General features: G+C 42.0%; 1 protein-coding gene across 10 annotated transcripts in view; it reads left to right on the forward strand.

Annotated features, from left to right (window-relative positions):
- Positions 1-14,197, forward strand: part of TJP1 (tight junction protein 1) — a 423,870-nt gene that overhangs the window by 354,309 nt on the left and 55,364 nt on the right. For all 10 annotated transcript variants that reach the window (XM_088445442.1, XM_088445452.1, XM_088445464.1 and 7 more), the window contains 3 exons: positions 3,284-3,452; positions 4,671-4,815; positions 7,641-7,783. In XM_088445442.1, the coding sequence (XP_088301568.1) occupies positions 3,284-3,452; positions 4,671-4,815; positions 7,641-7,783 (457 nt within the window). The remainder of the gene's footprint in view (positions 1-3,283; positions 3,453-4,670; positions 4,816-7,640; positions 7,784-14,197) is intronic.

A 14,197-nucleotide genomic window follows, 5' to 3' on the forward strand; every position in this document is an offset into this window, starting at 1 on the left:
CATGTAGGAAGTTGTCTGCTGTTTGACAGGAGGGGTGGTACTGCCGTCTGACCCACTGGAAGGAATTGTAGTCTCAATCCTCTCGTATCCGCCTCATGCCCAGTGGGATCGCCACTCGTTGACAACTTCTATGGTCTAAACCTTCCACTGGTTACCAACCCTTTAGTAGTTGGACCTCGAGAATGGTTCAGGGCGACTGTTAGGTCGTGACTCTTGCCTCCTTGTTTGCTTGGTTAGGAGTATGTGGACGGGTTCAGCTCCGTCTCTGTATATTGGTATCATTATACTTTTATCTATATGATTGATGTCCCGCAGTGCTGGGATTCTGCTGTCTGAGACTGTTGCAGCTTCCTGTAGTTGTCGCTGGTACGGTTTTCTCGAGTTTTGTTCTCATGTTACTGCCATTCTATGGATTCTAGTTGGGGTTTTCTGCTCCCAGCGGTCTTGCTTGGTCTGTTTATGGCTGAGCTTACGGTGTTCTGATGCTTCTCATCTGCGGCTACTCTCTAGCCGTATTCCATTGAATTTACGCTGTAAGTTGTGGAATGTCTGTGACTGTTCAGCAAGGAGCTCTGATTGTCTCCTGGCTCTACGACATGCCTCCAGTCTTGGGCTGTCCCTGTTTCGGTTGGCCGAAAGGTCGGCAAGTTCCCCGCGCTTCCCACCCGGGAGGTTGGCTTTGGGACGTCCCCACTGTCTTGAACTCCAGTGTCCCCTAGTGGATGAAGGAGAAAACAGGATTTTGGTACTTACCGATAAATCCCTTTCTCCGATTCCACAGGGGACACTGGACGCCCGCCCAGCTCTGCGTTCCTGCCGTTTTGTTGGGTCCTTATCTAGTTGTGTGACTGCATGTGTTCCCTGCAGTGGGTTCCTCTGTTCTCCTTCAGTTGGTATTGTTCCGTTCTGTGGTCTTCTCCTTCTCCTCATTTTCCTGTTGTCTACCGTCTCCTCTCGGGCTCAGTTCTTAAAACTGGGGCTGATGGGGCATAGAGGGGGAGGAGCCAGTCACACTTCAGAATTATTTAAAGTGCCAGGCTCTGCTCTACCACCGTCTATACCCCACTGTCTTGAACTCCAGTGTCCCCTGTGGAATCGGAGAAAGGGATTTATCGGTAAGTACCAAAATCCTGTTATATATATATGTATATGTATATATATATATGTATGTATGTATATGTATATATATATATATATATATATATATGTGTATATATATATATATATATATATATATATATATATGTGTGTATATATATATATATATATATATATATATATATATATATATATATATATACACACACACACAATATTCAGAACGATACAAGCTGATCCTTCTTTGTTTTTCTGCTTGAATGTTGGTGGTCATTGCATTCTATATCTGCTCAGGTATCTAATACCCCTTTTCCACCTAAATTCCGAGTCTGAACAACAGAGTTCCTATCCAGATCAGACCCGGAATTTTGCCGGCACCGACTCGGGATATTCCCGACTCAGCGCCGCTCACACTGCAGTCGGGTCTGCATAGACCTGGCTTTTGCGGAGTGAAAGTGGTCGCTTGGAGATTACGTCATCGCCAAGCGCCACTGAAGCCGGACCAATCGGCCGGCTAGCAGCGCACTCCAGGTCATCGTGACCCGGAGTGCGCTGTTCACACTGCAGGGTTTCACGGGCTATGCCCGTGTTAAACCCTGCTATTACCTGGGTTGGATTGCCAGGCACTCGACCCGGAGATCCAACCCTCTCCCCTTTTACACCAGGGAGCTGCCCGGGTTAACCCTGCAATAACCCGGGTTTTGGCTCCGGTGTAAAAGGGGTATAATAGGTATCTTACAGAAAAAGATCTGCATAATGAAGTATCATATTGTGAGGACTCTGTTTATATTTACATACGACACTGCTGACAGTTCTCTGCTAATTCTCATGCTGTGAACGGCTTTATACTCTTTGTTGCTGTTTAATTTATGCACATTCCCCTTGAAAAGCTGCTAATAATTATGGTTCAGTGCATTCATCTGGAAAATCTGAGCAAAATATAGCACTGGTCAAGAAAAAAAAAAGCAGTGATTTAATTTGCTATTCAACTTTTTCTGCTTGTGTGTTAGTTTTGGTTTATTGGAAATCTTTTTTTCGCAGCTCTGCCTGTCTTTTCATTACGGCGGTGGCGCTTTATCAACAGTTCCTAGGGATGTTGATCAATAACACTAGCTGAGTGTACATTTCTGAATTGCTGGATTCTGGAGCTCTCTTATTCATGGATGAAAAATGTAGAGCCAGAACTGCTGATGTGGGACTCGCAGTGTCCTGCCTTAAAATTATTACGCATCACTGGCTAAGATTCATGAAGCTGCAGTCCTCTCTATAGCATAGGATCGCTCAACTTTATATGAACCGTTCAGGAAATGTAGCCATGTAAACAACTGGGTATTTATTTTTTGCCCCATTTTTTTTTTTCTGCCCATTTATATTTTGTCATCTGTTTGCTCGGCATTGCTATCTCCAAAAGTGTCTTTTTACTTTAAACACCGTGTGCTGACATTTGTTTTTGTAAAGCTGTCTAAATTTGTTTTCAGTGTTAATTAATTGCATAAGCAGCAGCATTTGTAAGACTGTTTCTGCCAAACTGCAGTAATCTCATGAATACTGCTCCCTTCTACAAGTTCTTCAGTGCTTTTATTTAGAAGTCACATTAACTTTTATAATAGGTTGTTGTTTTATGTTTAAAGTGTACTTGTCACCTTCTGACAATTGAGGCTGTCAGGATGCCTCAATGTCAGCAGTTGCCGTGAATTCATTATTATATCAGTCCTCAGATTGGCAAATGAGTTGTTTTGGTCTAGTTTGCACAATGGACACAACTATGTCTGTAAAATACTATAGCTGCACCAGGACAAAGCCTGATAGAAATCTAACTGGTTTGTAATAAAACACCTCCAGCATGCTGTAAGTCACTGAGAGGCGGCAGCCGGCTAGGCTTTGCATGAATGTGGAGCCATGTGCCTGTCCTGTAAGGGGAAATAAAATGTACACTCACATCGGCTCAGGAGACCATGCAGCCTGCTAAATTAAACAAACATCCTTAATACTAACATGTAAAATGTTCTAGATGAGTCTGTAGCAGGTGCCAACAGTCCCGACACAGTTCATGCTTTGCTTGCAGGATGTATTTCAGACTAAAAACCTCTACTCTTTGTTAACTTGGTATATGTCAGTCAATCATTTAGAAATAATTTACCCTTAAGCATGAATAACCAGTAATCCCTCCATTGTTGTTTTGCAGATTAATGGCTCAGTCACCGAAAACATGTCTTTGTCTGATGCAAAAACATTGATAGAAAGGTCAAAGGGTAAATTAAAAATGGTAGTTCAAAGAGATGAGCGAGCAACTCTACTGAATGTCCCTGATCTAGATGACAGCCTTCATTCTGCAAACGCTTCAGAGAGAGATGGTAAGATGGAAGCTCACAAGTGGATATAGATATTTAACTTGCATTATTAATAAAAAAGAAAAAAATGTTTTCCACCATTAATAAATGTGCCTTGTCCCCCCTCTTCCTATTTAAAATATAGTCTGTATATATACTTTTTTTAATGTATAAATTAGTTGGCTTAATAGGGGCTTATTGGGGGGTGATCATATTGTCTGCATTCGCCATGTATCTATGGGTTACTGGCTTTCTATATTGGTATATTTTGTCTGTCTTGTAAAGGCGCATCTCTATGCAGCTTTCCTCTGGCATTAGTTGATATTATAAGACATTATAGTGGAGGGTACTGACAAATTTAGCAGATTACAGTGTAATAGAAAAGATGGGAAGCCTAATGTACATATTGGTCTGTTAAACCAACAAATGGTCACCAAACTTCTGTCATCCAATAACTGATAGTGACACAGCACCTGCAAACAGTACTGATACCAGGAATACCTGGATGTATAAGCCAAACATAAACAAGCACAAATATGGGAGCATGTAAAACATAATATCCTTCTTTACTGGAATGTCTGAGACTCCTAATTTAGGCAGACCACCTGGACTTTGATAGAGTAGGCAGCCTTGTGTATATGGTGGTGTACAGAGGCTAGATTGCCTGTGAAACTTCCTAGAGGAAGATGGGAAAAGTTGGCAAGTATGATATGACATAAAATGAGCAGGGGTAGGTGCAAAATAAGGGTGGAGAACCCTAACATAAGCTCCCAAACCTTTTTAGGGGGATATTCCGTTGTTAGCGCTGGCGGCTGTCAGTGATGGGTGCTCGATGGAGCAATTCAGTTGTTGCTCCTTTCGGGGCGCGGTAGCTGCTGGCATTTCTGCTCGCCACTCCTGAGGAGGCGAGCAGAAATGTGCGATAAGTCCTGGTTTTGGGCTACCTAACTAGGACTTTAGACAGGTTTAGCCGTTTTACGCGGCTAAAATCAGGTGTAATTAATCGCAACAAGTGTGATATTGGGCGCCCATTAATTAGTGAGAATTAAAAAAACTATTTAATCGCCCCAAAGTCTCTTGTTGCTGCGACAACTTTGTATACATTGAAGAACTTGTTCAGAGTTTAATTCTTTTGAATGGGAATACATTATATAGAATTAACTATTGAATGGTGTGTTCTACTGCATATACGTTGTTAGTTCCAGCTCATTTAATTAAAAACGAGCATCGTTTACTTAACAGACATTTCAGAAATTCAGTCGCTGACATCGGATCATTCCAATCGTTCACATGACCGGCCTCGCCGCAGTCGTTCCCGGTCTCCTGACCAGAGATCGGAGCCTTCAGACCATTCCAGACATTCTCCACAACAGCACAGCAACAGCAGGTGATGGCTCATCCACAAGGGTGAAATAAATGTTTGATGTTGTGCTGCTGTACAACACCTGTATGTTAAATGTATTTAGTGAGTGCTAATTTAGACTGAGAGATCTCTTGGTTTCTTTTTTTTTTTTTTTGCATGTTTAATCTTTTGTTTATTTGAAGGGAATTGTGTTAATCTGTTATTGTGTTTTGGGGTAGAAAATGTTCTTTCTCAGGGATGATTGTGAGCTGAGCTGGGCTTGCTTACTTTGACTACAGAACAAGTGTAGAATTACTGCAGTGTTCTCCATACTGAACACCTCTTCCTGACATAGCACAGATGTTGGGAGTACAAGCACGCTGTCAGAACACACACACATGCTGCAATAGCACCTTTCATTACTCATGGGAAAAGCAGCTACAGTCTTGTACAAGTTGTCACTTAGAAACAAAGACAGATCATCAGTTTATTCCTACACACATAGAAGGTGATATTTTGCCATTTACTGTTACCACCTTATTATGTCTACTTTTATTTCCCACCTGTGTTTGATGATCATATTTTATAATTTATTGGCTTATTACAGGTTTTACTATAGATATAAACCTTCATGGCTCAGTCTCACATGCACTGGGAAATAGGTGAATACATGAAATGATATGTGCTTTAGTGATGAGTTCCTCAAATGGTTTTTATGGGCTGTGCTGTTGTACTAGTTGTGTGACATTCTATTTTAGAGTACAATTGTGTCCTCAAGGAAGGGATTTATTTAGTAGCATAGTGGTGAAAATCAGCATAAGCGTCTACAGGAAATTAAGTAATCATTTTCGTGGTGGGTGGGGGGGGTTGTAACTCATTTCTAGGGTGTAAACTGTTGGGCAGAGGCTTGTTATATCTTGATATGAGGTTTGTGTAGTGTGTTGTACATAATAATGTGTCCAGCACCTACGTAGGTGCTTTTGGTTTGCATATTTCCAGCAACATTTGCTAGTATGCATGCGGTTACTATTCAATGTGCATAGTCACAGCCTTAAAATATTACTGTGAGATGTGTGACTTTTCACATTGAAGTATTGCAAGGCCCTGGTGGACCCCTCCATATGCTTCCAATATCGGGGTTGGCGGGCCTGCAGTAAAGGAAGTATACAGTACACAATATGTAACTAGATCCAGCAAAGAGCATTATGGTTTAAAAGTGCAATTGAATACTGTGGCTTTAAGTCAACCCAGTTCTCACATGTAAAGCAAGATTTTGTTCAGATCTGCCTTCTCCATAACCCACTACATCTCTCCTGCCATAATTTGCATAAGCAAGGCATTCTAAACTGGCAGGGAAAGCCTTTATTAAAGTGTGCCAGATTTAAAAAAAAGAGCTCAAATTAAAAGGCAGACATTTCTGGAACGTTAACAGGCATGATATATAGAAAGTGTACGAACATTAGTAATAATCCATCATGGTGACTAAAGGATATCCCCGTGCTATGTGCTCTTTCCTGCTTTTACTCTGCCGTAGTCAGTCTGCGGATGGTAGCCCCATCTCACCTGCACGAATGCTTCTTCCCATAGACGAGACTTTAGCGGCAGCAATGCTTAGTATGAAAACCTGTATCCCAGAAACCAATTCTTTACTATATTTTTATTTTTGAGTGGACTCAGGCTTGAGGTGTACATGTTGAGTAGGGTCACGTATTGGTGTTAGCCAGTGGTTCTCATCTCCAGTCCTCAAACTGCCCAGTGAAATGGAAATACCCTCTGTGTCATAGATTTGTTTGTGTGTCTCTGCTTCAAGAGAGCTGCAATATGCAATAAGGCTCACATACAGAAAGCCATTTACTTTCTAAGCACAAACAGTGATTGGAGCTAGCTTGTTCGTCTGATGATGGCCCTAAAGTGGTTTCCAGTGGTACAGACACTTGGATTTTAGAGGAGAAGTAGTTCTCCCATAGTGTCCCCAGTATTGGAGAAGGAGTTATTCTGTTTTTATTCTGCTTATTGCTTACTGCATGTTCTCTTCCTTACTGGATTTAAGGTCTCATAAAGTCATATGCCAGCCTATTGTATCATGCAAAGTATTCCACCTATGTATCTAAAAAAATATGCCGGCTTTATCTTACTGAACCATTTTGTTCCCCATTGATTCTGATGGACTAGAAAATGTTATCTTTTTTGGAACATGTTTCCTGTAATTATAGTTGATAAAGGACAACAAGGGAGGGTACAAGCTGTCTTTCCAGAACTATGTCATTACAATCCAATGACTACATTTGAAGACTTTTGCTGCTATGACAAATATAATAAAAGCAAATTTCAAGCAGGAGATTGGCAGCTTTATCAGTGTTACTGCTGTAATATATTTTTTGGATCACTTGTTAACTGTCATGGCATGATCATATCAGTTTTGCAAAGAATAGTGAGCTCTATAGTAAAGAGTTTGAGAGTCACAGCCTGTCTACAGGCTGGCAGCTGTAATATGCCATACATGCAGAAATGAATGTGTGTGTACATTGGGAATTAAACCCATATGTGTAAAGGTATATCCTATATTCATATCGCTCATTTTGGCATTTTTATGGAATACAATAGTTGAAATGGTGCAGTGCAGCCCAGTCACACTATAACCGTCTTTGTTTTAGATGCTCAATTCATTTAATTGTTTGAAACTACAATTGATTAAACTGTTGATTTAATTAGTAAAAGTGCACAAGTATTGATTTGGTTTTTGTTGCAAAGTATATATAAAGCCAGAGTAATGTGCATGGATAATCTGCATTTTAATAGTGCACCTTTTTTATGTTTGTACATTGGGGTAATAACACATTTGTTTACGTAACCTATTGTTGTTTCTGCAGCACACGGAGTAGAGAGGATGAAAGGGTATCAAAACCTGCAGCTTTATCGACACCTGTGAAAAATACAAATAGTGCACCCCTATCCAGAGCAGCAGAGGAGCCCTTGCTGGAGAGAGCGGAAAAGCTGACGCCACCTCTTCCAGGTTTCAAACTAAGCCATTACTTTGATAATTTTTATTTGATTTGTATCTCTAGCTCTATATATCTATTATTTTTAGAGTTTCTCTGTGTTGTAAAGAATAGTGTTATTGAGATGTTTCTCCTGGTGTGCTATTCCTTCCTTCTCTCTTCCATCGTTTCCATACCCACTTGTTTGGAAGTGTTGGAAACACTGCTGGCTTTATTGATATGTGTTTTCCATAAGTGAACACTGCTCATGCCTAAAGAACAGTTACATGCGTGTGAAGTGGTTTCACATTGTTTTATACTTTCAGCTATAAAACACAACACCAGTAGGGGTGTAAGACCTTATGTTACACTACTGACCTGTATGTTTGTGGTTTGGCAATGCACTTGGCCGACACTGTGATATTCGGGTAATTGGGGCACCTACAAAATCGCTACTGTTGCCTGCCTTGGGGAAATGTTTGTAAAATGTATTCCCCACTATATCTGAATTTCTGGGTGCGATTGACTTCACAAGAATAGCCAGATTTTTAGAGTAGTTCCCAGAGTTAGCTTGGGCCTGCTGTGTCATAATACAGCTATAGTCCACTGTTCTAATTACAGTGCTGTGGCAGCTTAGCGCTGCAGCAGAAGGTAAGCCAGACCTAATGCTCTATTTTGGACGTCTCTGCAACAGAGATGTCATCAGGAGACCTAGAGCAAGTGGCATTGCACGAAGGGACCTATACAATTTAGGTAAACATGGAATATTAATCTATTCAAACATTTTATCAGCAGTAGATTTTTTTTTTTTAATTGTAAATTAAGAAAGTTGTCTATTTGTGTTTGCTCTGTAATCTTTCATATACAGTTTAATGAAGTCTGCATATATCCAACCCGTAAAATGGGAGCACTGCAGGAATAGCAATTGATAGCCCAAATAAACTAGATTGTATCTAGCAAAACAATAAGATAGAAAATGTAGTAATATAAAAGTTATAGTTGCAAAATTGACATATATTTTTTTTTGATCTTTTGCGGCATAGGCTTTATGTTGCTTGGGTTGGTTACAGCTGTCATGGGCTGGTGATACAGTCTCAAGCTTTACAAGAAGAGAAAAGTAAAAATAAACTTAAAAAAATCCCAAAATTAGACTTTACTTTCAACCTTAATCACTTCTTATAATTTGTCTTGACAGGACTCCTACTTCATTATTAAATTTCCCAAAAGGGCTAAGAATATATTGAGCTATTTATAGGCTTACTTTACCTGCATATAGGAGGAGTAGGCACCTTAATTGTACTCGGTAGAGGTCATTGATGTTGGGTAAATAATGTAGCAGGTTTTGAGGGTAAAATATTTATTTTTATTTTCCGTTATTTATATAACACACGCATTACGTAGTGTGTTACAGAGAATATTTTACATCAGTTCCTACCCCAGTGGAGCTTACGGCACTTCTAGTCCTGCTGTCATTGCGTTTTCTCTCGCTCCTCCATTGGTCAGCACTACCATAAATGGCCGATATATACGTATTGCTCGTTAGTGCATCATGCCAAATTGATTTCCCCTCTATTCACTACACATGTACACGCATGCGTAATGTTTAATTAACCTCCCTGTATGTGATTTTGGATTGCGAGCGGAAACCGGAGCACCCAAAGGCAAGCCAGGCAAACACAAGAATAACATACACTCTCCACACAGAACGGGGCCTTGGAGGGAATCAAACCCAAGACCACAGTCCTGTGAGGTAGCAAGATAACCATTGTGCCAGTGTGCTGCACCATCTTCTCGATACCTCTATCTTTAACAAGAGGGGGTGGTAGTCTTTAATTTTGATCTAAATATAAATTCTATAAGCAAGAGCAGTTCATGAGTTTAAATTGGAAATGTAGCTGCATTCAAAAGTATGGGTACCACTTGTTAAATTGCATGGTTCATTGTATCTTAGTGAAAGAAGTTAACACAGACTCTGCAGGGCACAAACTTACACATGACCTTTCCGTAAACCTTAAAGCACAGTTAGTATCTTTTTAGATAAATTTAAATATAAGAGTGAAGATGGGATAAGCTGACGTCAGTCAACACTTGGGGCAGACATAACAGATTCTAAACACTTCTTGTATCGAGCTATTATTATTATTATTATCATTTCTTTATATGGCGCCAAAAATGTTCCGCAGCGCCTTACAAAGCACATAAACAAGTTGTAGACAAGCGACTTACAGAACAATACAATACAGAACCAGGACATGGATTATATATATTGCTACATTAGTGACCATAACACAGCCAAGTGTTAAGTGCCCTAGTGGTGAGTAAGAAGTAGATGAAACTAAAGTAGGGAGAAGTACAAGAGGTTAGAGGGCCCTGCTCATAAGAGCTTACATTCTAAAAGGGGAGGGGAAGGCAAACAGTGGTGACACAGATGAGGAGGAAGGTGTATGTATCAGGGAGTTAGAATGACAGCTGGAAGGCTTTGATGAAATAATGGGTCTTGAGAGCCCGTTTGAAGGATTGCAAAGAGGTGGAGAGTCTGATGGGGAGTGGGAGAGAGTTCCAGAGGTGGGGAGCAGTGCGGGCAAAATCTTGGAGGCAGGAGTGGGAGGAAGTAATCAGCTGGCTTGAAAGGCGGCGTGCATTAGTTGAATGAAGAGAGAGGAGAGTGAAGGCAGATGAGATCAGAGATGTTTATGGGGGAAGATTGGGTGAGGGCTTTGTAAGTGAGCGTGAGAACCTTAAATTGGGTTCTAAAAGGGAAGGGGAGCCAGTGGAGGACTTGTAGGAGAGGGGAGGCAGATGTAGAGCATTTGGAGAGGAAGATAAGCCATGCAGCAGCATTAAGGATAGACTGGAGAGGAGAGAGATGGGATTTGGGGAGGCCAGATAGGAGGAGGTTACAGTATTCCAATCTGGAGATGACCAGTGAGTGTATGAGGGTTTTTGTAGCATCCTGGGTGAGATAGGGTCTGATCTTAGAATTTTTTTTGAGATGGAAACGACAGGACTGTGAAAGGTTCTGGATATGTGGTTTGAAAGAGAGGGATGAGTCCAGGATAACTCCAAGACCGCACACTTTGGGGCTAGATGAGATAGTTATACCATTAATTGATAAAGAAATAGTGGGAAGTGAGGTTATGTGGGAGGGTGGGAAGACTATCAGCTCTGTCTTAGACATATTGAGTTTAAGAAATCGTTGGGACATCCAGGAAGAGATGGCAGAGAGACAGTTGGAGATACGAGTCAGAAGAGAGGGGGAGAGATCAGGGGAGGAAATGTAGATTTGAGTATCAGCATAGAGATGATAATGGAGGTCAAAAGAGCTGATGAGTTCACCTAGAGAGGAAGTATAGAGGGAGAATAGAAGAGATAGAGGGAGAATAGAAGAGGTCCAAGAACAGAACCTTGAGGGACACCTACTGTAAGAGGCTGTGGGGGGAAGAGGAGTCATGAGAGGAAACTGAGAAAGATCGGTCAGAGAGGAAGGATGACAGCCAGGAGAGGGCAGTGTCACGTAGACCAAGGGAGTGAAGGATATGCAGCAGGAGAGGGTGGTCCACAGTGTCAAAAGAAGCAGAGAGATCAAGGAGAATGAGAAGAGAGTAGTTGCTCTTGGATTTGGCAGCAAGGAGGTCGTTGCTGACTTTCGTGAGGGCAGTTTCAGTGGAGTGGAGAGAACGGAAGCTGGACTGAAAAGGGTCAAGGAGGGAGTGGGAGGAAAGAAAAGTGGTAAGGCGTTTGTAGACAATCCGCTCAAGGAGTTTGGAGGCAAAAGGGAGGAGAGAGATGGGTCGGTAGTTAGAAAGAAGGTTAGGATCAAGGGTAGGTTTTTTAAGAATGGGGGAGACAAGGGTATGCTTGAATGCAGAAGGAACAGTGCCTGATGAGAGGGAGAGGCTAATGAGGTGGGCAAGATGAGAGCAGGCAGAAAGAGAGGAAGCAGAGGAGGCGGGAGGGGGGGAGGACCGGATGAGGGCCATGACTTCCTCTCCAGATACAGGGGAGAAGGATGTTCGAGTTGGTAAAGTTGATTGGGAGGGGTGATCTGGGAAAGGAGGATGTGGAGAGCTGGGGGACTGGTTGGATATGATTTCCTGATGTATGGAATCAATTTTAGATGTAAAGTAGGTAGCAAAGTCAAGGGCAGAGAGCAAGGAGGGGAGACGACGAGGAGGGGGTTGGCGAAGGAGGGAGTTGAAAGTGGTGAAGAGACGCTGGGGATTAGAGAACTGAGAGGAGATGAGGATCTTGAAATATGACTGTTGAGAGAGGGAGAGAGCAGCACTATAGGATGAGAGCATAAATTTGAAATGGAGAAAATCTGCCTTAGAACGTGATCTTCTCCACTGTCGCTCGGTGGTTCGTGAACACTTTTGCAGGTATCTGCTGCATTTGGAATGCCAGGCTTGAGGAGTAGATCTGCGAGTGCGAGTAGTGATCGCCGGAGCAACAGAGTCCATGGCAGAAGCAAGGGAGGCATTGTATAGGGAATGGCTTGGTCAGGGCAGGAGAGAGAGAGGATAGGGGAGAGAAGAGAGTCAAGCAGGGAAGAAAAGGAAACTGTGTCGATAGCGTCAATGTTACGCTTAGTGATGGTGGCTTTTGGAGGTAGAGAAGGGGAAGGAGAGAGGGACAGGTTAAAAGAGAGAAGATGATGGTCAGAAAGGGGAATTGGAGTGATCAGAAATATCACATCGGTGAGTGAAGACCAGATCAAGCAAATGGCCACTCACATGGGAGGGTGAGGAGGTCCATTGGGAGAGACCAAGTGAAGATGTGAGGGTGAGGAGTTTGGAGGCAGAGGATTCTGTGGGGATATCAATTGGAATATTGAAGTCACCTAGGATAATGGAGGGAAGCTATGGATCTTTCTACTTTTTGTTTTAAAATTGTTCTCCTTACTCTTCCTCACAGACCTCTTCTAGCTTAGAAATCAGATGCCATTTCAAAGCCTTATGTAGGGTACACACCTGGTCGACCCCGCTGTCGGCCACCCTAGCAACTGTTACACTTACTAATCGTCTGCTCGATATGTCTGGCTAGACCTCTCAACTGGGCAGGCATTTAAAACACACACACAGTTGCGATGTCAGTGTCGCTGGTTACTGCGGCCAGCATAACCAGTCGGTCAGTCATCCGTACACACCGGAAAAAGCGCACAATATTTCTGCATCTGCCGTGCTGCACTGCTGGCACAATATATCAGTGAATGACGTTACAGATATATGTACAGATATATGTACACACCAACTGATGCACTGCATGATATATTGTTTGTTAGCTGTATAAAAGGTACAGTCAGGTGCATAAATATTGGGACGTTGTCAGAATTTTCATACTTTGGCCTCTATTCACCACCACAATGGCTTTGAAATTAAACAAACTAGATGTGCTTTAACTGCAGACTTTCAGATTTAATTTGAGGGTAATTACATCCAAATCAGGTGAACGGTGTAGGAATTATAACGGTTTCTATATGTGCCTCCCACTTTTTAAGGGACCAAAAGTAATGGGACAAACTAAACAATTCTAAATCTAACTTTCACTTTTTAATACTTTGTTGCAAATCCTTTGCAGGCAATTACAGCCTGAAATCTGGAACGCATAGACATCACCAGACACTGGGTTTCATCCCTGGTGATGCTCTGCCACTCCTCTACTGCAAATGTCTTCAGTTCCTGCTTGTTCTTGGGGCATTTTCCCTTCCGTTTTGTCTTCATCAAGTGAAATGCATGCTCAATCAGATTCAGGTCAGGGGATTGACTTGGCCATTGCATAACATTCCACTTTTTAGCCTTAAAAAACTCTTTGATTGCTTTTGCAGTATGCTTCGGGTCATTATCCATCTGCACTGTGAAGCGCCGTCCAATGAATTTCTGAAGCATTTGACTGAAACACTTCAGAATTCGTTCTGCTGCTTTTGTCAGCAGTCACATCATCAATAAATACAAGGGAACCAGTTCCATTGGCAGCCATACATGCCCACGCCATGACACTACCACCACCATGCTTCACTGATGAGGTGGTATGTTTTGGATCATGAGCAGTTCCTTTCCTTCTCCATCTCTTCCCATCACTCTGGTACAAGTTGATCTTTTCTCATCTGTCCATAGCATGTTGTTCCAGAACTGTAATGGCTTTTTTAGATGTTGTTTGGCAAACTCTAATCTGGTCTTCCTGTTTTTGAGGCTCACCAATGGTTTACATCTTGTGGTGAACCCTCTATATTCACTCTTGTGAAGTCTTCTCTTGATCGTTGACTTTGACACATATACACCTACCTCTTGGAGAGTGTTCTTGATTTGGACAACTGTTGTGAAGGGGTTTTTCTTCACCAGGGAAATAATTCTTCTGTCATCCACCACAGTTGTTTTCCGTGGTCTTCCGGGTCTTTTGGTGTTGCTGAGCTCTCTGGAACATTCTTAAAAAGAAAACGCACCGAACAGTTG

Source organism: Taudactylus pleione, unplaced genomic scaffold (assembly GCF_031769625.1).
Source record: "Taudactylus pleione unplaced genomic scaffold, aTauple2 ptg000019l, whole genome shotgun sequence".
Lineage (NCBI taxonomy): Eukaryota > Metazoa > Chordata > Amphibia > Anura > Myobatrachidae > Taudactylus > Taudactylus pleione.